The 18,384-nt window shown below is 48.3% G+C and overlaps 1 protein-coding gene across 1 annotated transcript; it reads left to right on the forward strand.

Moving 5' to 3' along the window:
• The first annotated feature begins 3,106 nt into the window (after positions 1–3,106).
• On the forward strand, positions 3,107–16,027 carry cct2 (chaperonin containing TCP1, subunit 2 (beta)). Its single transcript, XM_015962653.3, has 16 exons — positions 3,107–3,216; positions 4,477–4,551; positions 4,622–4,687; positions 6,596–6,707; positions 6,856–6,932; positions 7,011–7,123; positions 7,582–7,784; positions 7,868–7,968; positions 8,069–8,196; positions 13,221–13,324; positions 13,446–13,565; positions 14,020–14,148; positions 15,282–15,385; positions 15,467–15,566; positions 15,636–15,777; positions 15,850–16,027. Exons 1-16 carry the CDS (start codon positions 3,214–3,216, stop codon positions 15,878–15,880), a joined length of 1,608 nt encoding a protein of 535 aa, XP_015818139.1. The 5' UTR covers positions 3,107–3,213; the 3' UTR covers positions 15,881–16,027.
• The last annotated feature ends 2,357 nt before the right edge of the window (positions 16,028–18,384 follow it).

Consider the following 18,384-nt stretch of genomic DNA (forward strand, 5'->3'; position numbering starts at 1 on the left):
GCTACCCTCTCATTCACCGGGGAAAACCCCAACGTACAGGCACCAAGATGGGGGGCAACTAGTATGGCCACCCCTGCTCGGTGCCTCTCACTGGGAGCAACTCCAGAGTGGTAGAAAGTCCAGCCCCTCTCAAGGAAACTGGTTCCAGAGCCAGAGCCATGCGTTGAGGTGAGTCCGACTATATCTAGTCAGAGCCTCTCAACCTCACACACCAACTCAGGCTCCTCCCCCACCAGAGAGGTGACATCCCACGTACCTAGCCAGCTTCTGTAGCCGAGGATCAGACCGCCAAGGTCCCCGCCCTCGACCACCACCCGTCACACACTGCACCTGACCCCTTTGGCCCCTCCCATGAGTGGTGAGCCCATGGGAAGGGGGACCCACGTTTCCTCTTCGGGCTGAACCCGGCCGGGCTCGATGGTGAAAGCCCGGCCACCAGGCGCTCGCCAACGTGCCCCACCTCCAGGCCTGGCTCCAGAGGGGGGCCCCGGTGGCCTACGTCCGGGCGAAGGAACACGGTTTCCATTTATATAATTCATCATAAGAGGTCTTCGGGCTGCTCTTTGTCTGATCCCTCACCTAGGACCTGTTTGCCATGGGCTACCCGACCAGAGGCAGAACGCCTCCAACAACTTAGCTCCTAGGATCACTGAGACACTCAACCCCCTCCACCACGGTAAGGTGGCAGCCCAGGGAGAGGCCTTCATGTTCTGTAAAAACTTCATCTGGAACGTTCACAAAAGAGATGAGGGTAGCATTAAAAGCTGAGCTGTGTTTTTGAACTCATGAATGATAGAAAAGGTCTGCAGCTTGTAAAAAAGTCCCTCTCACACGAAGCCATCTCAGCTCCAACAAAACAGACACAATCACATCCCTACTTACCCTGACCTGTCCACGACCCTAGATGCAATCCAGGAAACAGTCCCTCCAGCGTGTCCTCACCTCGTTTCGGTAGGCTACAGGTCTCCACCACCTTGCTGGGCGGCTCGCTGCTGATGTGCCCAGTTGTGATGGATGATGTCAGGACTGAAAGTCCCAAACCAAAACTGGCAGAAGGACTTTGTTCAGCGTTTGTTGTTTTCTGCATAGTTCTGCTTGGGTCGTCGTTCTACGTCCGAAATGGACAACAACAAAACTAAAAGGTCCCTTTCTTCTGTTTCAGTTGACTCGTATGGAGGCTGGTTTTAGAGAGACTCGCTGCCCGCAGCAACAAGTCGAAGTTCTCCACCAACAAGAAAACAAACTGATGTGGCAAAACTTTTACTTCCTGAGTCTGAGTCAACGTATCGCCAAGTAATCCCAAACACACCTGAGCAGGCGGGGAGGTGGCCATGACCCTAACCTAACACGCCTCTGCTCCCTTCCACAGACCCTGGGTCAGCAGCTACTTCAGGACGTTCCCGATGCACATCTACTGTCTGCCGGTCCAGTCCACTGGCCACAAAGGCAGGAGGTGGGGGGGCCAGAAGAGGAGGAAATGACGGAAATCAGACGCAGAGATGTAACCTGATTCATAGACCTGGAATAAATCCAGTGTGTGTGTTTTCACCATCTTGATTCCAAGCAGCTCCACTAGTTGGTGCTTTTATTTTGGAAGTGTGCTTTTTTGTTGACTTTAACTCCAGAGGTCCCTGTGTGACGTTTACAATAAAGGTATTTTATTCTGCTTCATTTGATCAAAATGTTAAAAATTCTACTTGTTTTATTTTCATTCACAGCACGTTTAAAACAGCATGTGTCAGTCAGTAATGGTAAAAATAATAATGATAACAATAATGTTATTATTAATAATAATAAGGATACTATAATAATAGTAATAATAACAATAATAATGTCAATAATAGTCATTATAAAAAATATGATTATGATTACAATAATAAGATTAGTAATAGTAATTAGTAATAATAATAATTATTATTATTGTTATTATTCAGAAGAAGAAGAAGAAGAAAATATCATTTCTATAGCGTCTCTCAAGATAAAAATCACGAGGCGCTTCACAAAAACAAAAAATGTAAAAATATAAACAGGAGTTTAGAAAATGGTTAAAAATATATTTAAAATGAGCAAAAATAGACGATTGTGATTAAAACATGTAAAGAAAGAGGGAGAGTAAATAGGAAAGAGGGAAACCAGTGGATCCTGAGGAAGGTGGAATAGGTAGAAAGAGCAGAACAAGGAGAGGGTGATGAAGGTCACACAAAAGCCTGAACAGGTGAGTTTAAAGGAGACCACTGAGTCCACTGATCTCAGGCTCAGGGGGAGAGAGGTCCAGAGTCTGGGGGCCACAGCAGCAGATGATCTGTCACCTTTGACCTTTAGCCTGGTGCTGCACAACCAGTAGGCTTTGGTCACTGGACCTCAGGGACCTTCTGGAGGCGTAGGGACTGAGAAGATCACAGATGAGAGCACGCTGGGTCCGATGGACTGAAACGCATTTTTAAACAAAAATGAGGGTAAGATGTTGAGAGGGCATGCAGAGGTCTTCTTAGAGCAAAGCTATCTAAAGGGTTTATTTTGCTCTGGGACACCAGGTTGGAGAAATGGGCAACCCTCGAGTCCCTGACTGCAGAGTTAAAGGATGTCAGAAGATCCTTTAGGTGCAGCAGATGGACGTGGAGATGGGTTTTCTTCCACAAGTGCTCAACTTTTCTGCATTGGTGCTTCAAGCTGCGAATGCTGTCATTAAACCAGGGAGTAGGGTTCACTGCAGGGACTGACCTGGTTCTGACAGGACAGGTGTGGTCCAGGATGGAGAGGCAATGCTCATTAAACTGAGAAGTTAAGAAATCTGGGTCATCATCAGAAGAGCAGTGTGGATCAAAAGCAGCAGAATATTTGCTCTCATTTAGAAAACAAGAACTAACCAGATGGCGAGCAGGAGGTGGAGACGCAGAAACAGACAAGTAAAAGAAAATGCAATGGTGATCTGAAATGGCTTCGGAGCTAAACCAGGGATGTAAACACACACACACTGTAGAGTTTAGGGTTACCATGTAAAATCGCACCTGTGCTAGCGTTATAAACACAATATGTACATTTTATTAATCAGAGACACGCTGTTTAATGCGGAATGTGACTGAAATCCACATCTCTGCTGTTTTCCGTGATAGACCCTGAATGCAGCATTACGTCTTTACGTGAGTGGGTCATCGGCCGGTACGGTCCTTCCCTTGTGAGCGTGCTCGGCTTCGGCTCTCAATTCCAGACGTCATGGTAGGTTTTTGTTTTACTGGAGCTCATATAATGCTGTTTGATGAAGTTATCTCCCAGCTGCCGGCAGCGGAGCACGGGCACACCTAAGCTCGTTGTTGTTGTGCTGCTTCTGCTTTTGTTTAGCTCGGCTGTAGCGAGGTGTGCTAACCGGCGAGCACATGGGCGTTGTGGCTGCGCTAGCGGCTAAGCTAACAGCTCGCGCTTGATTTTAGTTTAGGTCCATTGCGTTAAAGTTTCCAGAAATTTGTGAGACACAACCCTATCAACTCTCTTGCTGCCGTGGTTCATTTGGGTCGTTTGGGATGCACCGTAGCTGGCCCGTTAGCTTGTTAGCTGGGCTTTGTGGCTGTTATACAGGAACAAACCAGCGGTAACCGTTTTAACGGGACCAGATGCGCTGCTGCTCGGTTTTAACGGGACCAGAAGCGCTAACCGAGCAGCAGCGCATATACTAGTATCCATCACTATCTGGTTACGTAGTAAGTCAGCAGTTTGTGTGTTTTTTGTTCTACATTAGAAGCTTCTAGCGGTTTCCAGGATGAAAGGGGCGGGGCTCAGTGGATGTCGCATTCACGGTGCTCGGAATTTAGACCTCCTCCTCATTCGGTATCTGGTGATGGATCAACCCGAATGGGAAATAAAGTCAGGAATTAAAACAAAAATATATATTTGTGTCCAGTAATGATAATATTGTGTTTATTTAATAAAAAGGATAGATTTAAATATAACAGCGGCGTCCAAAGTTGATGCAGAATAAAATCACCAATGTACTGAAATAAAAAATAAATCCTATTAAATAAAATACAACTAATAGATTGTGTTTTTACCTGCTTAACAAAGCAATCAACACACAAGAGTTTCTATTAAAGTATCAGTGATGTCAGTAGCTGTGAGCCATTAAAGGTTCTGGTTCAGATTAATAAATGCACGTCTGTCATCAGGATCTGGGTCTCTCTCTTGTCGTGTTTGCTAGGTTTAGTCATGTTTTCTTCGCTGTTGGGTTGTGCAGACATCGGAGCAGAATTTGTTTATTTCTGATCCATCTATAAACTGTTTGCATTGATTCTGTTGCTGTAGTAAAACGTACGAACCGCTGAGACTTTAGTTATCATTGAAAATGTGAAACAAGGCTTCCAGCTATCGGGATCACGGGCTCCACTTCTGTGGTTTCAGATGAAGGCTGCCACTAATCAGTGACTGAAACTAATAAGACCTGACTCAGACGCTGATCGCCTGTATATCTGATTTTTGATTATTTAGGCGTCCTTATCGATGGCCCCGGTAAACATCTTCAGACATGGAGCCGATGAAGAAAAAGCTGAAACTGCTCGACTGGTAGGTTTGGAGAACCTTTGTTTAAGTCTGTTTTACAGTGAATCAGCTAAAACTCTGATCTCGTCTGCAGTCGTCCTTCGTGGGCGCCATTGCCATCGGAGACCTAGTGAAGAGCACCCTGGGGCCAAAGGGGATGGTACGTCACCTAAAGCTCGTTGTTTGGATGTTTCTGGTTCCTGTTTTCTGTTCTGAATTATTTGTTGTTAGTTCCAGTTTAAGAATCCAGTGTTTCCCCTAGGAATGTTTCCAGCTGTGGGGGGGGGGGGGGGGGGGGGGCATGGGGAGAAATTATGACAAGTCTCTAAATAAAGTAAAATTTTCCAGTGCAGATTGGAGACAACCCATAGAAGCACTGATTTGATCTCATTTCAGAGAAAAATAGAACAGGTTAGATGCACCTAATAAATAAAATTATAACAGACTCAGGAATGTTTCTTTGCTTCGCTGTTCTGGTGCTGAGAATATCACTAATGCGGATCAAAGGAGATACACAGATGAATGCACCTCTTATTTATTATTTGGAGACTACATTTACTGCAGCTGGCAGAGGCAGAGATTGTTTCTATTGATACACGAATTTACAGAATCATTTTAAATTTTAATAGGGGAAGACTGCAGGAGGGAGCGGTAAAATACAGGGGGTCCCCAGCAAAAACAAGAAACTTTACCAGCCTGATGAAACCCGCTGAAATTTCCTTCAGGCAGTCACGGGGCAGCTCCAACGACCCAGTGGCTGTGCTGGGTCAATGTTATCGAGCTCAGTCCGGCTCGGTCGTGAACGAGCCGAGGCGACGTCGTGCTCTGCTTATTTTCCTGCTTCAGAAGAAGCGTCCAACGTGTTTTTACGCTTTCTCCGAGACATGTCACGTTGCTAACCCCAAAATTCCACTACCTCCGCTCCGGCACGAACTCCGCAGCAAAAACGGTCCCATTGTAGTCAATCAGAGCTGTTCCAGTACTGCGGCAGTGCGCCGCCCGCCGGAGCTCCTCCACAGTCAATGGACAGAAATCACAACCGCCCAACAGGAAAAGGAGCAAGCACAGCTTCCGTTATTTCACAATAAATCGATAAACAAAAGGCGTTTTTTGTTTCATATGCACAGGTTTAACAACTTTTAACAACTATCAGTGGCGGCTGAACTTTAAATGCACAAAAATAAGCCATAAATACAGTTTCTACTATCAAAGTAGTCACACTTTGTTGATCCAAACACTGCTGATCTCTCAACACAAATGATGGGCAGATTAAACAGTTCATGTCGATGCTTCTCCCACACAACGGGTGTTTGGATCTAACTTCTGCGTTTATTGCTCGGACTGTATCGCAAGATCTCGAAAATCCTGCGCATGCCTGTTTGCGCACCTCAGGTCTCCGCACCGGAGCGGAGCCGTTGTAGAGCGGGTACCAGTAAAAATTGAGTTCAGAAGCGAGCGGCAGCGGAGGGCGGGGGCGGAGCGGAGGTAGTGGAATTTTGGGGTAAGTTGTTAGCGCCGCGCGCTAACACGTCAATAGTGCAGCGTAGCCTGCTGGAGGTTTTCAGGGTTCAGATGAAACACCCGACCTCTCAGGCTGCTCACACATCGATCTTAAGTTGTCGCTGTTGCGCTCACGCCGTAATACACAGTACTAGATGCGGTTAAAGTCAGACATGAAAAAATAAATTTGACATGAATAAGTGATGATTAGCCTGGTGGGGGGAGGAGAACCCTGTCAAGATCGCCAACACTCGTTTATCTTAATGCTATTGAAACATGTAAACCAAAAGGCGTTCTATCCACTGCTACCTTTCTAATTTTAAACTCAGTCACTTATGCTGTAACTGCACCTTGCCCTGCCTGCTCCTCCTTGCTGCCTGTCGGCTGAGATCACAAGCGACAACATAGTAGTTCCCGCTGCTTCTTCGGGAAACGGCACAAAAATAACAAAAACTTGGGATCTTGTAGGCGTGGCGGTGGGATTTCAGCCGTGGCGGGCCCTCACGGCTACGCCTATGTAAGGGAAACCCTGGAATCTGTTCCCATCTGAAGCTGCTTTTCTCTCTAGGATAAGATCCTACTGAGTGGAGGAAAAGGCGGGACGGTGACAGTGACCAACGATGGAGCGACCATCCTGAAGGCCATCGGTGTGGACAACCCAGCTGCCAAAGTTCTGGTTGGTGAGTGAGCAAGCGCAGGAGAAATGAAGCCTAAATGCTCCGTTTTCACATAAACAAAGATTTCGGATCAGCTGCAAAACGTGCGAGTTTAGAGGCGTCCACTCGCCCTGAAGCAGACGAGCTAACGGGCTAAATCCTCTCACTGCAGACATGTCGAAGGTTCAGGATGACGAGGTCGGAGATGGGACGACGTCCGTCACGGTGCTCGCTGCTGAGCTGCTGCGGGTAAAATCCTGACCGACCAGCTGAGAGGCTGAAGTTTTAGGTGCTGCCGTGTTTTACGTTACGCTGTCTCTGTTGCAGGAGGCGGAGCTTCTCATTGCCAGGAAGATACACCCTCAGACGATCATCTCTGGCTGGAGGAAGGCGACTCTGGCGGCCCGAGAGGCTCTGAGGGACGCCGCTGCTGACCACAGGTGAGGTGAACGTTTTTACGTGAGTCGGAACTCTGTTCACACCTGACTCAGGCCCCGCCCCTTCCTGTTTCCAGCCGATTCTGCATTTTAGTGTCGTTCTGAATGGAAATGTAGAACAAACGTACACGATGTGTTTTGTTTATCGGAGAGCAGATAGTTCGGATTAGAACGCTCCAGAATCGACTAAACTTTTAAACATCTTTACTCGAGAAAGAACAAAGGCAGCGGGAGAGTCGCAGAGCCGTTGGCCAATCACAGGCGAGACATTTACATATCGTGAATATTAATGAGTGAGACTTGAATCCTAAATCTTTGATAACAGATGAATGACACTTTTGGTTTTCTAAAGGGAGGAGCTCTTAATGTCGACAGAAAGCTTTAGGTGTGACTTTAAAGAGCACCGTTTGATTCTGGGTTTTAGTTTCTGAGGTCACGTCTGCACTTTCTGGTTTCCATAGCAACGACCCGGCTCGTTTCCAGGAGGACCTGCTGAACATCTCCCGCACCACGCTGTCCTCCAAACTCCTGACTCACCACAAAGATCACTTTGCCAAGCTGGCGGTGGACGCCGTCATGAGGCTGAAGGGCTCCGGGAACCTGGAGGCCATCCACGTCATCAAGAAGTTGGGGGCGAGCCTCACTGACTCCTACCTGGATGAAGGTGAGGCGCTGTGATGTCACAGGCTGAATCTGTTGTGTTGTGATTGGATGATGTTCCTGATGTCGTGTTGATGATCCATCCAGGTTTCCTGCTGGATAAGAAGATTGGAGTGAACCAACCGAAGAGACTGGAAAACGCCAACATTCTCATCGCCAACACGGGAATGGACACCGACAAGATCAAGGTTCCCAAAAACCACACAAACACCCGCCATGACGACGTCACGGCCTTGTTTGGGACTGGATCTGTTTCCTGTGACCTGAGCATGAATCGTTTGTGTTCAGATCTTTGGCTCCAGGGTTCGCGTCGACTCCACGGCAAAGGTCGCTGAGATCGAACTCGCAGAGAAACAGAAGATGAAGGAGAAGGTTGATCGAATCCTGAAACACGGCATCAACTGCTTCATCAACAGGTACCAACTGACACCAGCGTACGGAAGGCCAAAGGTGCCACAGCTCATAAAACTTAACATACCTGCAAACTTTTCAGCAGAATTAGCAGATTTTTTTAAAGCCAAATATGGCGTCCGCGAGAATCGTATAGATCCGAGTTTTAGTTTTGAAAGCGGGGCGGGGGGGGGTCAATCAGCCATGGATTTCCAGAGAAGGGAGGGAATCCATCTTGCTCTCGTTGAACCTGCTGCATGAAGACAAAAAGGTCCACTTGAATATTTACATGAGCTTTACTATAACAGGTCCGTCTGCAACAGCTGGTGACATCATCAGCTGTATTATAACGGGTCCGTCTCCAGCAGCTGGTGACATCATCAGCTGTATTATAACGGGTCCGTCTCCAGCAGCTGGTGACATCATCAGCTGTATTATAACGGGTCCGTCTCCAGCAGCTGGTGACATCATCAGCTGTATTATAACGGGTCCGTCTCCAGCAGCTGGTGACATCATCAGCTGTATTATAACGGGTCCGTCTCCAGCAGCTGGTGACATCATCAGCTGTATTATAACGGGTCCGTCTCCAGCAGCTGGTGACATCATCAGCTGTATTATAACGGGTCCGTCTCCAGCAGCTGGTGACATCATCAGCTGTATTATAACGGGTCCGTCTCCAGCAGCTGGTGACATCATCAGCTGTATTATAACGGGTCCGTCTCCAGCAGCTGGTGACATCATCAGCTGTATTATAACGGGTCCGTCTCCAGCAGCTGGTGACATCATCAGCTGTATTATAACGGGTCCGTCTCCAGCAGCTGGTGACATCATCAGCTGTATTATAATGGGTCCGTCTCCAGCAGCTGGTGACATCATCAGCTGTATTATGACGGGTCCGTCTCCAACAGCTGGTGACATCATCAGCTGTATTATAACGGGTCCGTCTCCAGCAGCTGGTGACATCATCAGCTGTATTATAACGGGTCCGTCTCCAACAGCTGGTGACATCATCAGCTGTATTATAACGGGTCCGTCTCCAGCAGCTGGTGACATCATCAGCTGTATTATAACGGGTCCGTCTCCAGCAGCTGGTGACATCATCAGCTGTATTATAACGGGTCCGTCTCCAACAGCTGGTGACATCATCAGCTGTATTATAACGGGTCCGTCTCCAGCAGCTGGTGACATCATCAGCTGTATTATAATGGGTCCGTCTCCAGCAGCTGGTGACATCATCAGCTGTATTATGACGGGTCCGTCTCCAACAGCTGGTGACATCATCAGCTGTATTATAACGGGTCCGTCTCCAGCAGCTGGTGACATCATCAGCTGTATTATAACGGGTCCGTCTCCAGCAGCTGGTGACATCATCAGCTGTATTATAACGGGTCCGTCTCCAGCAGCTGGTGACATCATCAGCTGTATTATAATGGGTCCGTCTCCAGCAGCTGGTGACATCATCAGCTGTATTATGACGGGTCCGTCTCCAGCAGCTGGTGACATCATCAGCTGTATTATAACGGGTCCGTCTCCAGCAGCTGGTGACATCATCAGCTGTATTATAACGGGTCCGTCTCCAGCAGCTGGTGACATCATCAGCTGTATTATAACGGGTCCGTCTCCAACAGCTGGTGACATCATCAGCTGTATTATAACGGGTCCGTCTCCAGCAGCTGGTGACATCATCAGCTGTATTATAACGGGTCCGTCTCCAGCAGCTGGTGACATCATCAGCTGTATTATAACGGGTCGTCTCCAGCAGCTGGTGACATCATCAGCTTTACTATAACGGGTCCGTCTCCAACAGCTGGTGACATCATCAGCGGGTCCGTCTCCAACAGCTGGTGACATCATCAGCTGTATTATAACGGGTCCGTCTCCAACAGCTGGTGACATCATCAGCTGTATTATAACGGGTCCGTCTCCAGCAGCTGGTGACATCATCAGCTGTATTATAACGGGTCCGTCTCCAGCAGCTGGTGACATCATCAGCTGTATTATAACGGGTCCGTCTCCAGCAGCTGGTGACATCATCAGCTGTATTATAACGGGTCCGTCTCCAGCAGCTGGTGACATCATCAGCTGTATTATAACGGGTCCGTCTCCAACAGCTGGTGACATCATCAGCTGTATTATAACGGGTCCGTCTCCAGCAGCTGGTGACATCATCAGCTGTATTATAACGGGTCCGTCTCCAGCAGCTGGTGACATCATCAGCTGTATTATAACGGGTCCGTCTCCAGCAGCTGGTGACATCATCAGCTGTATTATAACGGGTCCGTCTCCAGCAGCTGGTGACATCATCAGCTGTATTATAACGGGTCCGTCTCCAGCAGCTGGTGACATCATCAGCTGTATTATAACGGGTCCGTCTCCAACAGCTGGTGACATCATCAGCTGTATTATAACGGGTCCGTCTCCAGCAGCTGGTGACATCATCAGCTGTATTATAACGGGTCCGTCTCCAGCAGCTGGTGACATCATCAGCTGTATTATAACGGGTCCGTCTCCAGCAGCTGGTGACATCATCAGCTGTATTATAACGGGTCCGTCTCCAGCAGCTGGTGACATCATCAGCTTTACTATAACGGGTCCGTCTCCAACAGCTGGTGACATCATCAGCGGGTCCGTCTCCAGCAGCTGGTGACATCATCAGCTGTATTATAACGGGTCCGTCTCCAACAGCTGGTGACATCATCAGCTGTATTATAACGGGTCCGTCTCCAGCAGCTGGTGACATCATCAGCTGTATTATAACGGGTCCGTCTCCAGCAGCTGGTGACATCATCAGCTGTATTATAACGGGTCCGTCTCCAGCAGCTGGTGACATCATCAGCTGTATTATAACGGGTCCGTCTCCAGCAGCTGGTGACATCATCAGCTGTATTATAACGGGTCCGTCTCCAACAGCTGGTGACATCATCAGCTGTATTATAACGGGTCCGTCTCCAGCAGCTGGTGACATCATCAGCTGTATTATAACGGGTCCGTCTCCAGCAGCTGGTGACATCATCAGCTGTATTATAACGGGTCCGTCTCCAGCAGCTGGTGACATCATCAGCTGTATTATAACGGGTCCGTCTCCAGCAGCTGGTGACATCATCAGCTGTATTATAACGGGTCCGTCTCCAGCAGCTGGTGACATCATCAGCTGTATTATAACGGGTCCGTCTCCAGCAGCTGGTGACATCATCAGCTGTATTATAACGGGTCCGTCTCCAGCAGCTGGTGACATCATCAGCTGTATTATAACGGGTCCGTCTCCAGCAGCTGGTGACATCATCAGCTGTATTATAACGGGTCCGTCTCCAGCAGCTGGTGTGTATTATAATGGGTCCGTCTCCAGCAGCTGGTGACATCATCAGCTGTATTATAACGGGTCCGTCTCCAGCAGCTGGTGACATCATCAGCTTTACTATAACGGGTCCGTCTCCAACAGCTGGTGACATCATCAGCGGGTCCGTCTCCAACAGCTGGTGACATCATCAGCTGTATTATAACGGGTCCATCTCCAACAGCTGGTGACATCATCAGCTGTATTATAACAGGTCCGTCTCCAGCAGCTGGTGACATCATCAGCTGTATTATAACAGGTCCGTCTCCAACAGCTGGTGACATCATCAGCTGTATTATAACAGGTCCGTCTCCAGCAGCTGGTGACATCATCAGCTGTATTATAACGGGTCCATCTCCAACAGCTGGTGACATCATCAGCTGTATTATAACGGGTCCGTCTCCAACAGCTGGTGACATCATCAGCTGTATTATAACGGGTCCGTCTCCAGCAGCTGGTGACATCATCAGCTGTATTATAACGGGTCCGTCTCCAACAGCTGGTGACATCATCAGCTGTGTTATAACGGGTCCATCTCCAACAGCTGGTGACATCATCAGCTGTATTATAACGGGTCCGTCTCCAGCAGCTGGTGACATCATCAGCTGTATTATAACAGGTCCATCTCCAACAGCTGGTGACATCATCAGCTGTATTATAACGGGTCCGTCTCCAACAGCTGGTGACATCATCAGCTGTATTATAACGGGTCCGTCTCCAACAGCTGGTGACATCATCAGCTGTGTTATAACGGGTCCATCTCCAACAGCTGGTGACATCATCAGCTGTATTATAACGGGTCCGTCTCCAGCAGCTGGTGACATCATCAGCTGTATTATAACAGGTCCATCTCCAACAGCTGGTGACATCATCAGCTGTATTATAACGGGTCCGTCTCCAGCAGCTGGTGACATCATCAGCTGTATTATAACAGGTCCGTCTCCAACAGCTGGTGACATCATCAGCTGTATTATAACGGGTCCGTCTCCAGCAGCTGGTGACATCATCAGCTGTATTATAACAGGTCCATCTCCAACAGCTGGTGACATCATCAGCTGTATTATAACGGGTCCGTCTCCAGCAGCTGGTGACATCATCAGCTGTATTATAACGGGTCCGTCTCCAACAGCTGGTGACATCATCAGCTGTATTATAACGGGTCCGTCTCCAGCAGCTGGTGACATCATCAGCTGTATTATAACGGGTCCGTCTCCAGCAGCTGGTGACATCATCAGCTGTATTATAACGGGTCCGTCTCCAGCAGCTGGTGACATCATCAGCTGTATTATAACGGGTCCGTCTCCAACAGCTGGTGACATCATCAGCTGTATTATAACGGGTCCGTCTCCAGCAGCTGGTGACATCATCAGCTGTATTATAACGGGTCCGTCTCCAACAGCTGGTGACATCATCAGCTGTATTATAACGAGTCCGTCTCCAGCAGCTGGTGACATCATCAGCTGTATTATAACGGGTCCGTCTCCAGCAGCTGGTGACATCATCAGCTGTATTATAACGGGTCCGTCTCCAACAGCTGGTGACATCATCAGCTTTATTATAACGGGTCCGTCTCCAACAGCTGGTGACATCATCAGCTGCTTTTCCACAAGCCAAACTGAACGAGAGTCATGTTTGACTTCTTATTTTCAGACATGAGGATGAAAATGTTATTGCTGCAGCTCTGCTGGGCTTACTGTGGTTTCATGTGTTCATCAGGCAGCTGATCTACAACTACCCAGAGCAGCTGTTCGCCCAGGCGGGTGTCATGGCCATCGAGCATGCTGACTTTGCTGGCGTGGAGCGCCTCGCCCTCGTCACCGGTACGGCTCCCGTAAACACACAGAACCCAGAACTCACAGCTGATCCATTATTCTTTTTCCAGCACGGCTGTTGGTCTTTTAATCGACTGAATCTTTATTCTGACGCGTTTGTGTCGATCAGGCGGCGAGATCACCTCCACCTTCGACCACCCGGAGCTCGTCAAGCTCGGCCGCTGCAAACTGATCGAGGAAGTGATGATCGGGGAGGACACGCTCATCCACTTCTCTGGGGTCGCCATGGGTACACTCACACTCACACACACACACACACACACACACACACACACACGGTGCTAGTCTTACCTTTGTTCTCAGAAGCCGACTCGCAGTGAGAAAACGCCTCATTAAAATAATAAATGTGAAAAATGAACATAAAATTATGCAGAATGAAAAATGTTTTTGTTAATTAACCTTAATGTGTATAAAACAGTTTTTGTTTTAACTTAGTTAAATAACTTTTACACAGAATTAATTTTTTTGCTTTATTTTTGCCTTTTTTAACATTTCTGACGATAAAACAAACACACTTGGTCTTTGCTTTGATGAACTGATGAATTCACTATTTTCTACTTGTTTTCTGTACTTTTTTTACATATTAAGTTGGTTTTTTGCACTCTTGTTGTTCCGTACAAAAGAGTTAATATTGGCTTCCTTTTAAAGAAAGGGCTTTAACCTCTGACCCTTCCTCCTCTCAGGTGAGGCGTGCACCGTCGTCCTGCGAGGAGCGACTCAGCAGATTCTGGACGAAGCGGAGCGCTCACTGCACGACGCTCTGTGCGTGTTAGCTCAGACCGTCAAGGAGCCGCGCACTGTTTATGGAGGAGGTATGCTAACGCTAATGCTAGCTAAGTTGTGTCTGTTTTATTTAGTAAAAAGGCGGAAACTGTTTATGGAGGAGGTATGCTAACGCTAATGCTAGCTAAGTCGTGTCTGTTTTATTTAGTAAAAAGTCAGAAGCTGTTTATGGAGGAGGTATGCTAACGCTAATGCTAGCTAAGTCGTGTCTGTTTTATTTAGTAAAAAGTCAGAAGCTGTTTATGGAGGAGGTATGCTAACGCTAATGCTAGCTTAGTCGTGTCTGTTTTATTTAGTAAAAAGTCAGAAGCTGTTTATGGAGGAGGTATGCTAACGCTAATGCTAGCTAAGTCGTGTCTGTTTTATTTAGTAAAAAGTCAGAAGCTGTTTATGGAGGAGGTATGCTAACGCTAATGCTAGCTAAGTCGTGTCTGTTTTATTTAGTAAAAAGTCAGAAACTGTTTATGGAGGAGGTATGCTAATGCTAATGCTAGCTAAGTCGTGTCTGTTGAGTTTAGTAAAAAGGCAGAAACTGTTTATCTGTACCCTGGAGCAGTCCAGCTCTCGTCCAGGGTTTGGAGCTCCAGACTTTTTATGGAACCGTGACCTCTAGTTGGGGTCAGAACGTCCATGGCTGGCTACAGAACATCAGCCAGGTTGGGATCCACTGACTTGGTGTGTGTCCTTCTGGCCTTGTGAGGACTGATGGTGGTCTCTGGTCCATGTGGTGGTGAGACCAGGTCTCTGAATGTTGAAGACGTCATTCCCTGGTGGACGTGTGTTGTGTCCATTTAAAATCCCACATCATCAGCCTGACCTTTGACCCAGATGTTACCTCTGGCTCGTTCTCTAGTTGCTCTGTTCTGGTAGGAACTTGCTGGGTTCCTCCTCAGAGCCTGGTATAAGTCATGTTTGTAGATGTTTTCCTGGTGATGGTGAGTGAGAACCTTTATCCTCTGGCCTGATGGAGATGCTGAGGCTTAGAAACACCAGAGAGGTATCTGTGGAGGTTCCTTAGGATTCCCGTTCTGCTCCGTAGAGGATAAATACGGAAATCTCCTCGTTTGTGATCAGGCTGAGCTCCTCTGAGACCTTCGAGAAGACGGATCTTTGGTTTAAAGAGGTTTTCTGACAAATCCACCTGCATGTTCTTCCTCCTCAGGCTGCTCCGAGATGCTGATGGCGAAGGTGGTGAGTGATCTGGCCAATAGGACGCCAGGAAAAGAGGCAGCCGCCATGGAGTCGTTTGCCAAGGCCCTGAGGATGGTGCGTTCCAGGACATCGAACTCTTGGATCTGTAGCAGTTGCCCCAGATGTTGAGTGTTTTATTTGCGCTTCCTGTTCCAGCTGCCGACCATCATCGCAGACAACGCCGGCTACGACAGCGCCGACCTGGTGGCCCAGCTGAGAGCTGCGCATCAGGACAACAAGACCACGTTTGGGCTGAGTGAGTAAACGGAGACACACCAGGTGTGTGTGTTAGAAACGTCGGGATGTTAATGACTCGTTCCTGCAGACATGTCCAACGGGACCATCGGAGACATGGTGGAACTCGGAATCACCGAGTCGTTCCAGGTGAAGCGTCAGATGCTGCTGAGCGCCTCCGAGGCGGCCGAGATGATCCTGAGAGTGGACAACATCATCAAAGCCGCTCCCAGGTGAGTGTGGTCCCGATCTCACGTTCCGTTTTCGCATTTCCGGTTCTGAGTCACTCCCGTCTGCTTTTCCAGGAAGCGAGTTCCCGACCATCATCCCTGTTAGAGGAGGCGTCGGAGGAAGAACGGGAGACGAATACGTTTTATTTATAACCTCCGTGTCGCTTCCAGCCACGTTCCCGTAGCTGTTGAGTCAGGAAGTCCAAATGTTTGTTTTTGTTTACTGAAATAATAAATAAAATCATCATCCTGAGGTTTTGTCTTCATTAAACCTGCAAATAAAAGTAAAACTCCGGAGTTTTTAAATCAAAGCTGAAACAGATTAGTGGGAAAATCAGATCTGAGATTAAACTTTGGTAGAAGTTCGATTCAAAATGGTTCTGATTAAAAGTTATGTTAACTTATTTAAAGGTGACGAACGTAAAGGTAACGTTAACAGCTGTTTTATAAATAATCTAAAGTGTATGTGTGTAGATTAGTAATCCAGTTTAAACACAATAATGAAAATGCTGTTTGAGAGCCGGGAGATCTGGTTCTCCTGAAAGAGCCGGCGTTCCCTTCACTAAGAAAATGGAAGTGAAGCAGCAGATTCTTCAGTTTAAAACTCGGATTTTCCTTTAATCCAACCAGATTTCAGGGCCCTCATCATATCATAGAAATATTCCTAAATTCCTTCCAGCAAGAGCTGAAGGTCTTGCTGGGTAGGTTCGCGGCCGAGTGTGAAGTGGCTGGGATGAGGATCAGCACCTCCAAATCTGAGACCATGGTTCTCGACCGGAAAAGGGTGGCTTGCCACCTCCGGGTCGGGGGAGAGGTCCTACCTCAAGTGGAGGAGTTTAAGTATCTCGGGGTCTTGTTCACGAGTGAGGGTAGGAGGGATCGGGAGATCGACAGGCGGATTGGTTCGGCGTCTGCAGTGATGCGGACGCTGAGCCGATCTGTCGTGGTGAAGAGGGAGCTGAGCCAGAAAGCCAGGCTCTCGATTTACCGGTCCATCTACGTCCCAATCCTCACCTATGCTCATGAGCTTTGGGTAATGACCGAAAGAACGAGATCGCGGATACAAGCGGCCGAAATGAGTTTCCTCCGTAGGGTGGCCGGGCTCAGCCTTAGAGATAGGGTGAGGAGCTCGGACATTCGGGAGGGACTCGGAGTAGAACCGCTGCTCCTCCGGATCGAAAGGAGCCAGTTGAGGTGGTTTGGGCATCTGGTCAGGATGCCTCCTGGACGCCTCCCCGGGGAGGTGTTTCGGGCATGTCCTGCCGGCAGAAGGCCCCCGGGTCGACCCAGGACACGTTGGAGAGGTTACATCTCCAATCTGGTCCGGGAACGCCTTGGGGTCCTGCCGGAGAAGCTGGTGGACAAGGCCGGGGAGAGGACGGTCTGGAGCTCCCTAATTGGGATGCTGCCCCCGCGACCCGGATAAGCGGAGGAAGACGAAGACGAAATTCCTTCCTATGAACAAGGTTTAGAATGTTGGAACGGTCAAAATCCTGATGTGGAAGCCTCTCGTACGCACGTTCCTCCACACTCGTCTGATGGAAACTCCCACCTGTGCGTTCCCAGGTGCTCATGTCTGTTCTCACTCATCTGCACGCCTCTTCTGATCTGTCGTTCAGTCTGGTTACCTCATGCTGGTGAAGGTTCTCAGTCATCCAGGTCATGGTAGTCCAAAAGGTTCAGATGAAGGCAACTGGACTTCTTTGGTTTTTTTGAAGATGTTTCGTTTCTCATCTGAGGAGCTTTCTCATTTCTGACTGGAATGTGGAGCCAAGCTTATAAACTGTAGCTGTTATTTAACGAGCCGAAACTACTCTGATTTCCCGCCTCTCTACCCCCTGATGAATAGGCCTCTATTGAGAAGGAGTTGTTGTGTTGGTTACCTGGTTACCTTGGCAACGTGTGTGTGAACAATCAAAGATACTTTATTAATCCCAGAGGGAAATTAGAGTTTCAGTACACAATTCAGAGATCAGACACACATGGGCAAGACACATGACAAGAATTGGTGACTGTGGTCATTCGCAACCCGAGTCGCGCTACCTTAATAGAGATCAGAGGGTTACATGAGGATTGGTTCAGGTGGAGGGAAAAAAGGCACTTCAGAGCTACCCTCCAAAGGGAGGGCAGCTTTGCTCTGCAAAAACAAAAACACCTCAAACATAAATGCAACAGACATCACAACATAAGTGTCCACTAGGTGGGGTGGTGGATTGGGACTATCCCCACTTCAGTTCCTGCAGCCACGATAAGCAGCGCATGTCACCTCAGTGTGGATAGGGGGAGGAGCATTGAGGGTTGGAGGGTTGCAGTGACCCTGGAACGTTTCAGCGGCCTTTCCGCAGTCCCGCCCAGCCTGGGAAAGGAGACAGAGTTGAGTTGCCATAGCGACAGCACATTCCACATATCTTCTGAGGGGGGGAGTTCTCGTTGGAGCCTTGCAGGCTCAAGGGCACGAGATTCCGATTAGAAATTGTTTTGGGGCCAGACAGAGATGATTTCCTCTCTGTCTTACAGTCTGTTGGTCCTCAACCTCTCAGAATCCCAATAATGGACATTAATCTATCCCAAACTGTGCTGATTCGTCCACTCTCTCCTTGATGGCATCCA

The sequence above is a fragment of the Nothobranchius furzeri genome, chromosome 1, assembly GCF_043380555.1.
Source record: "Nothobranchius furzeri strain GRZ-AD chromosome 1, NfurGRZ-RIMD1, whole genome shotgun sequence".
Classification (NCBI taxonomy): domain Eukaryota; kingdom Metazoa; phylum Chordata; class Actinopteri; order Cyprinodontiformes; family Nothobranchiidae; genus Nothobranchius; species Nothobranchius furzeri.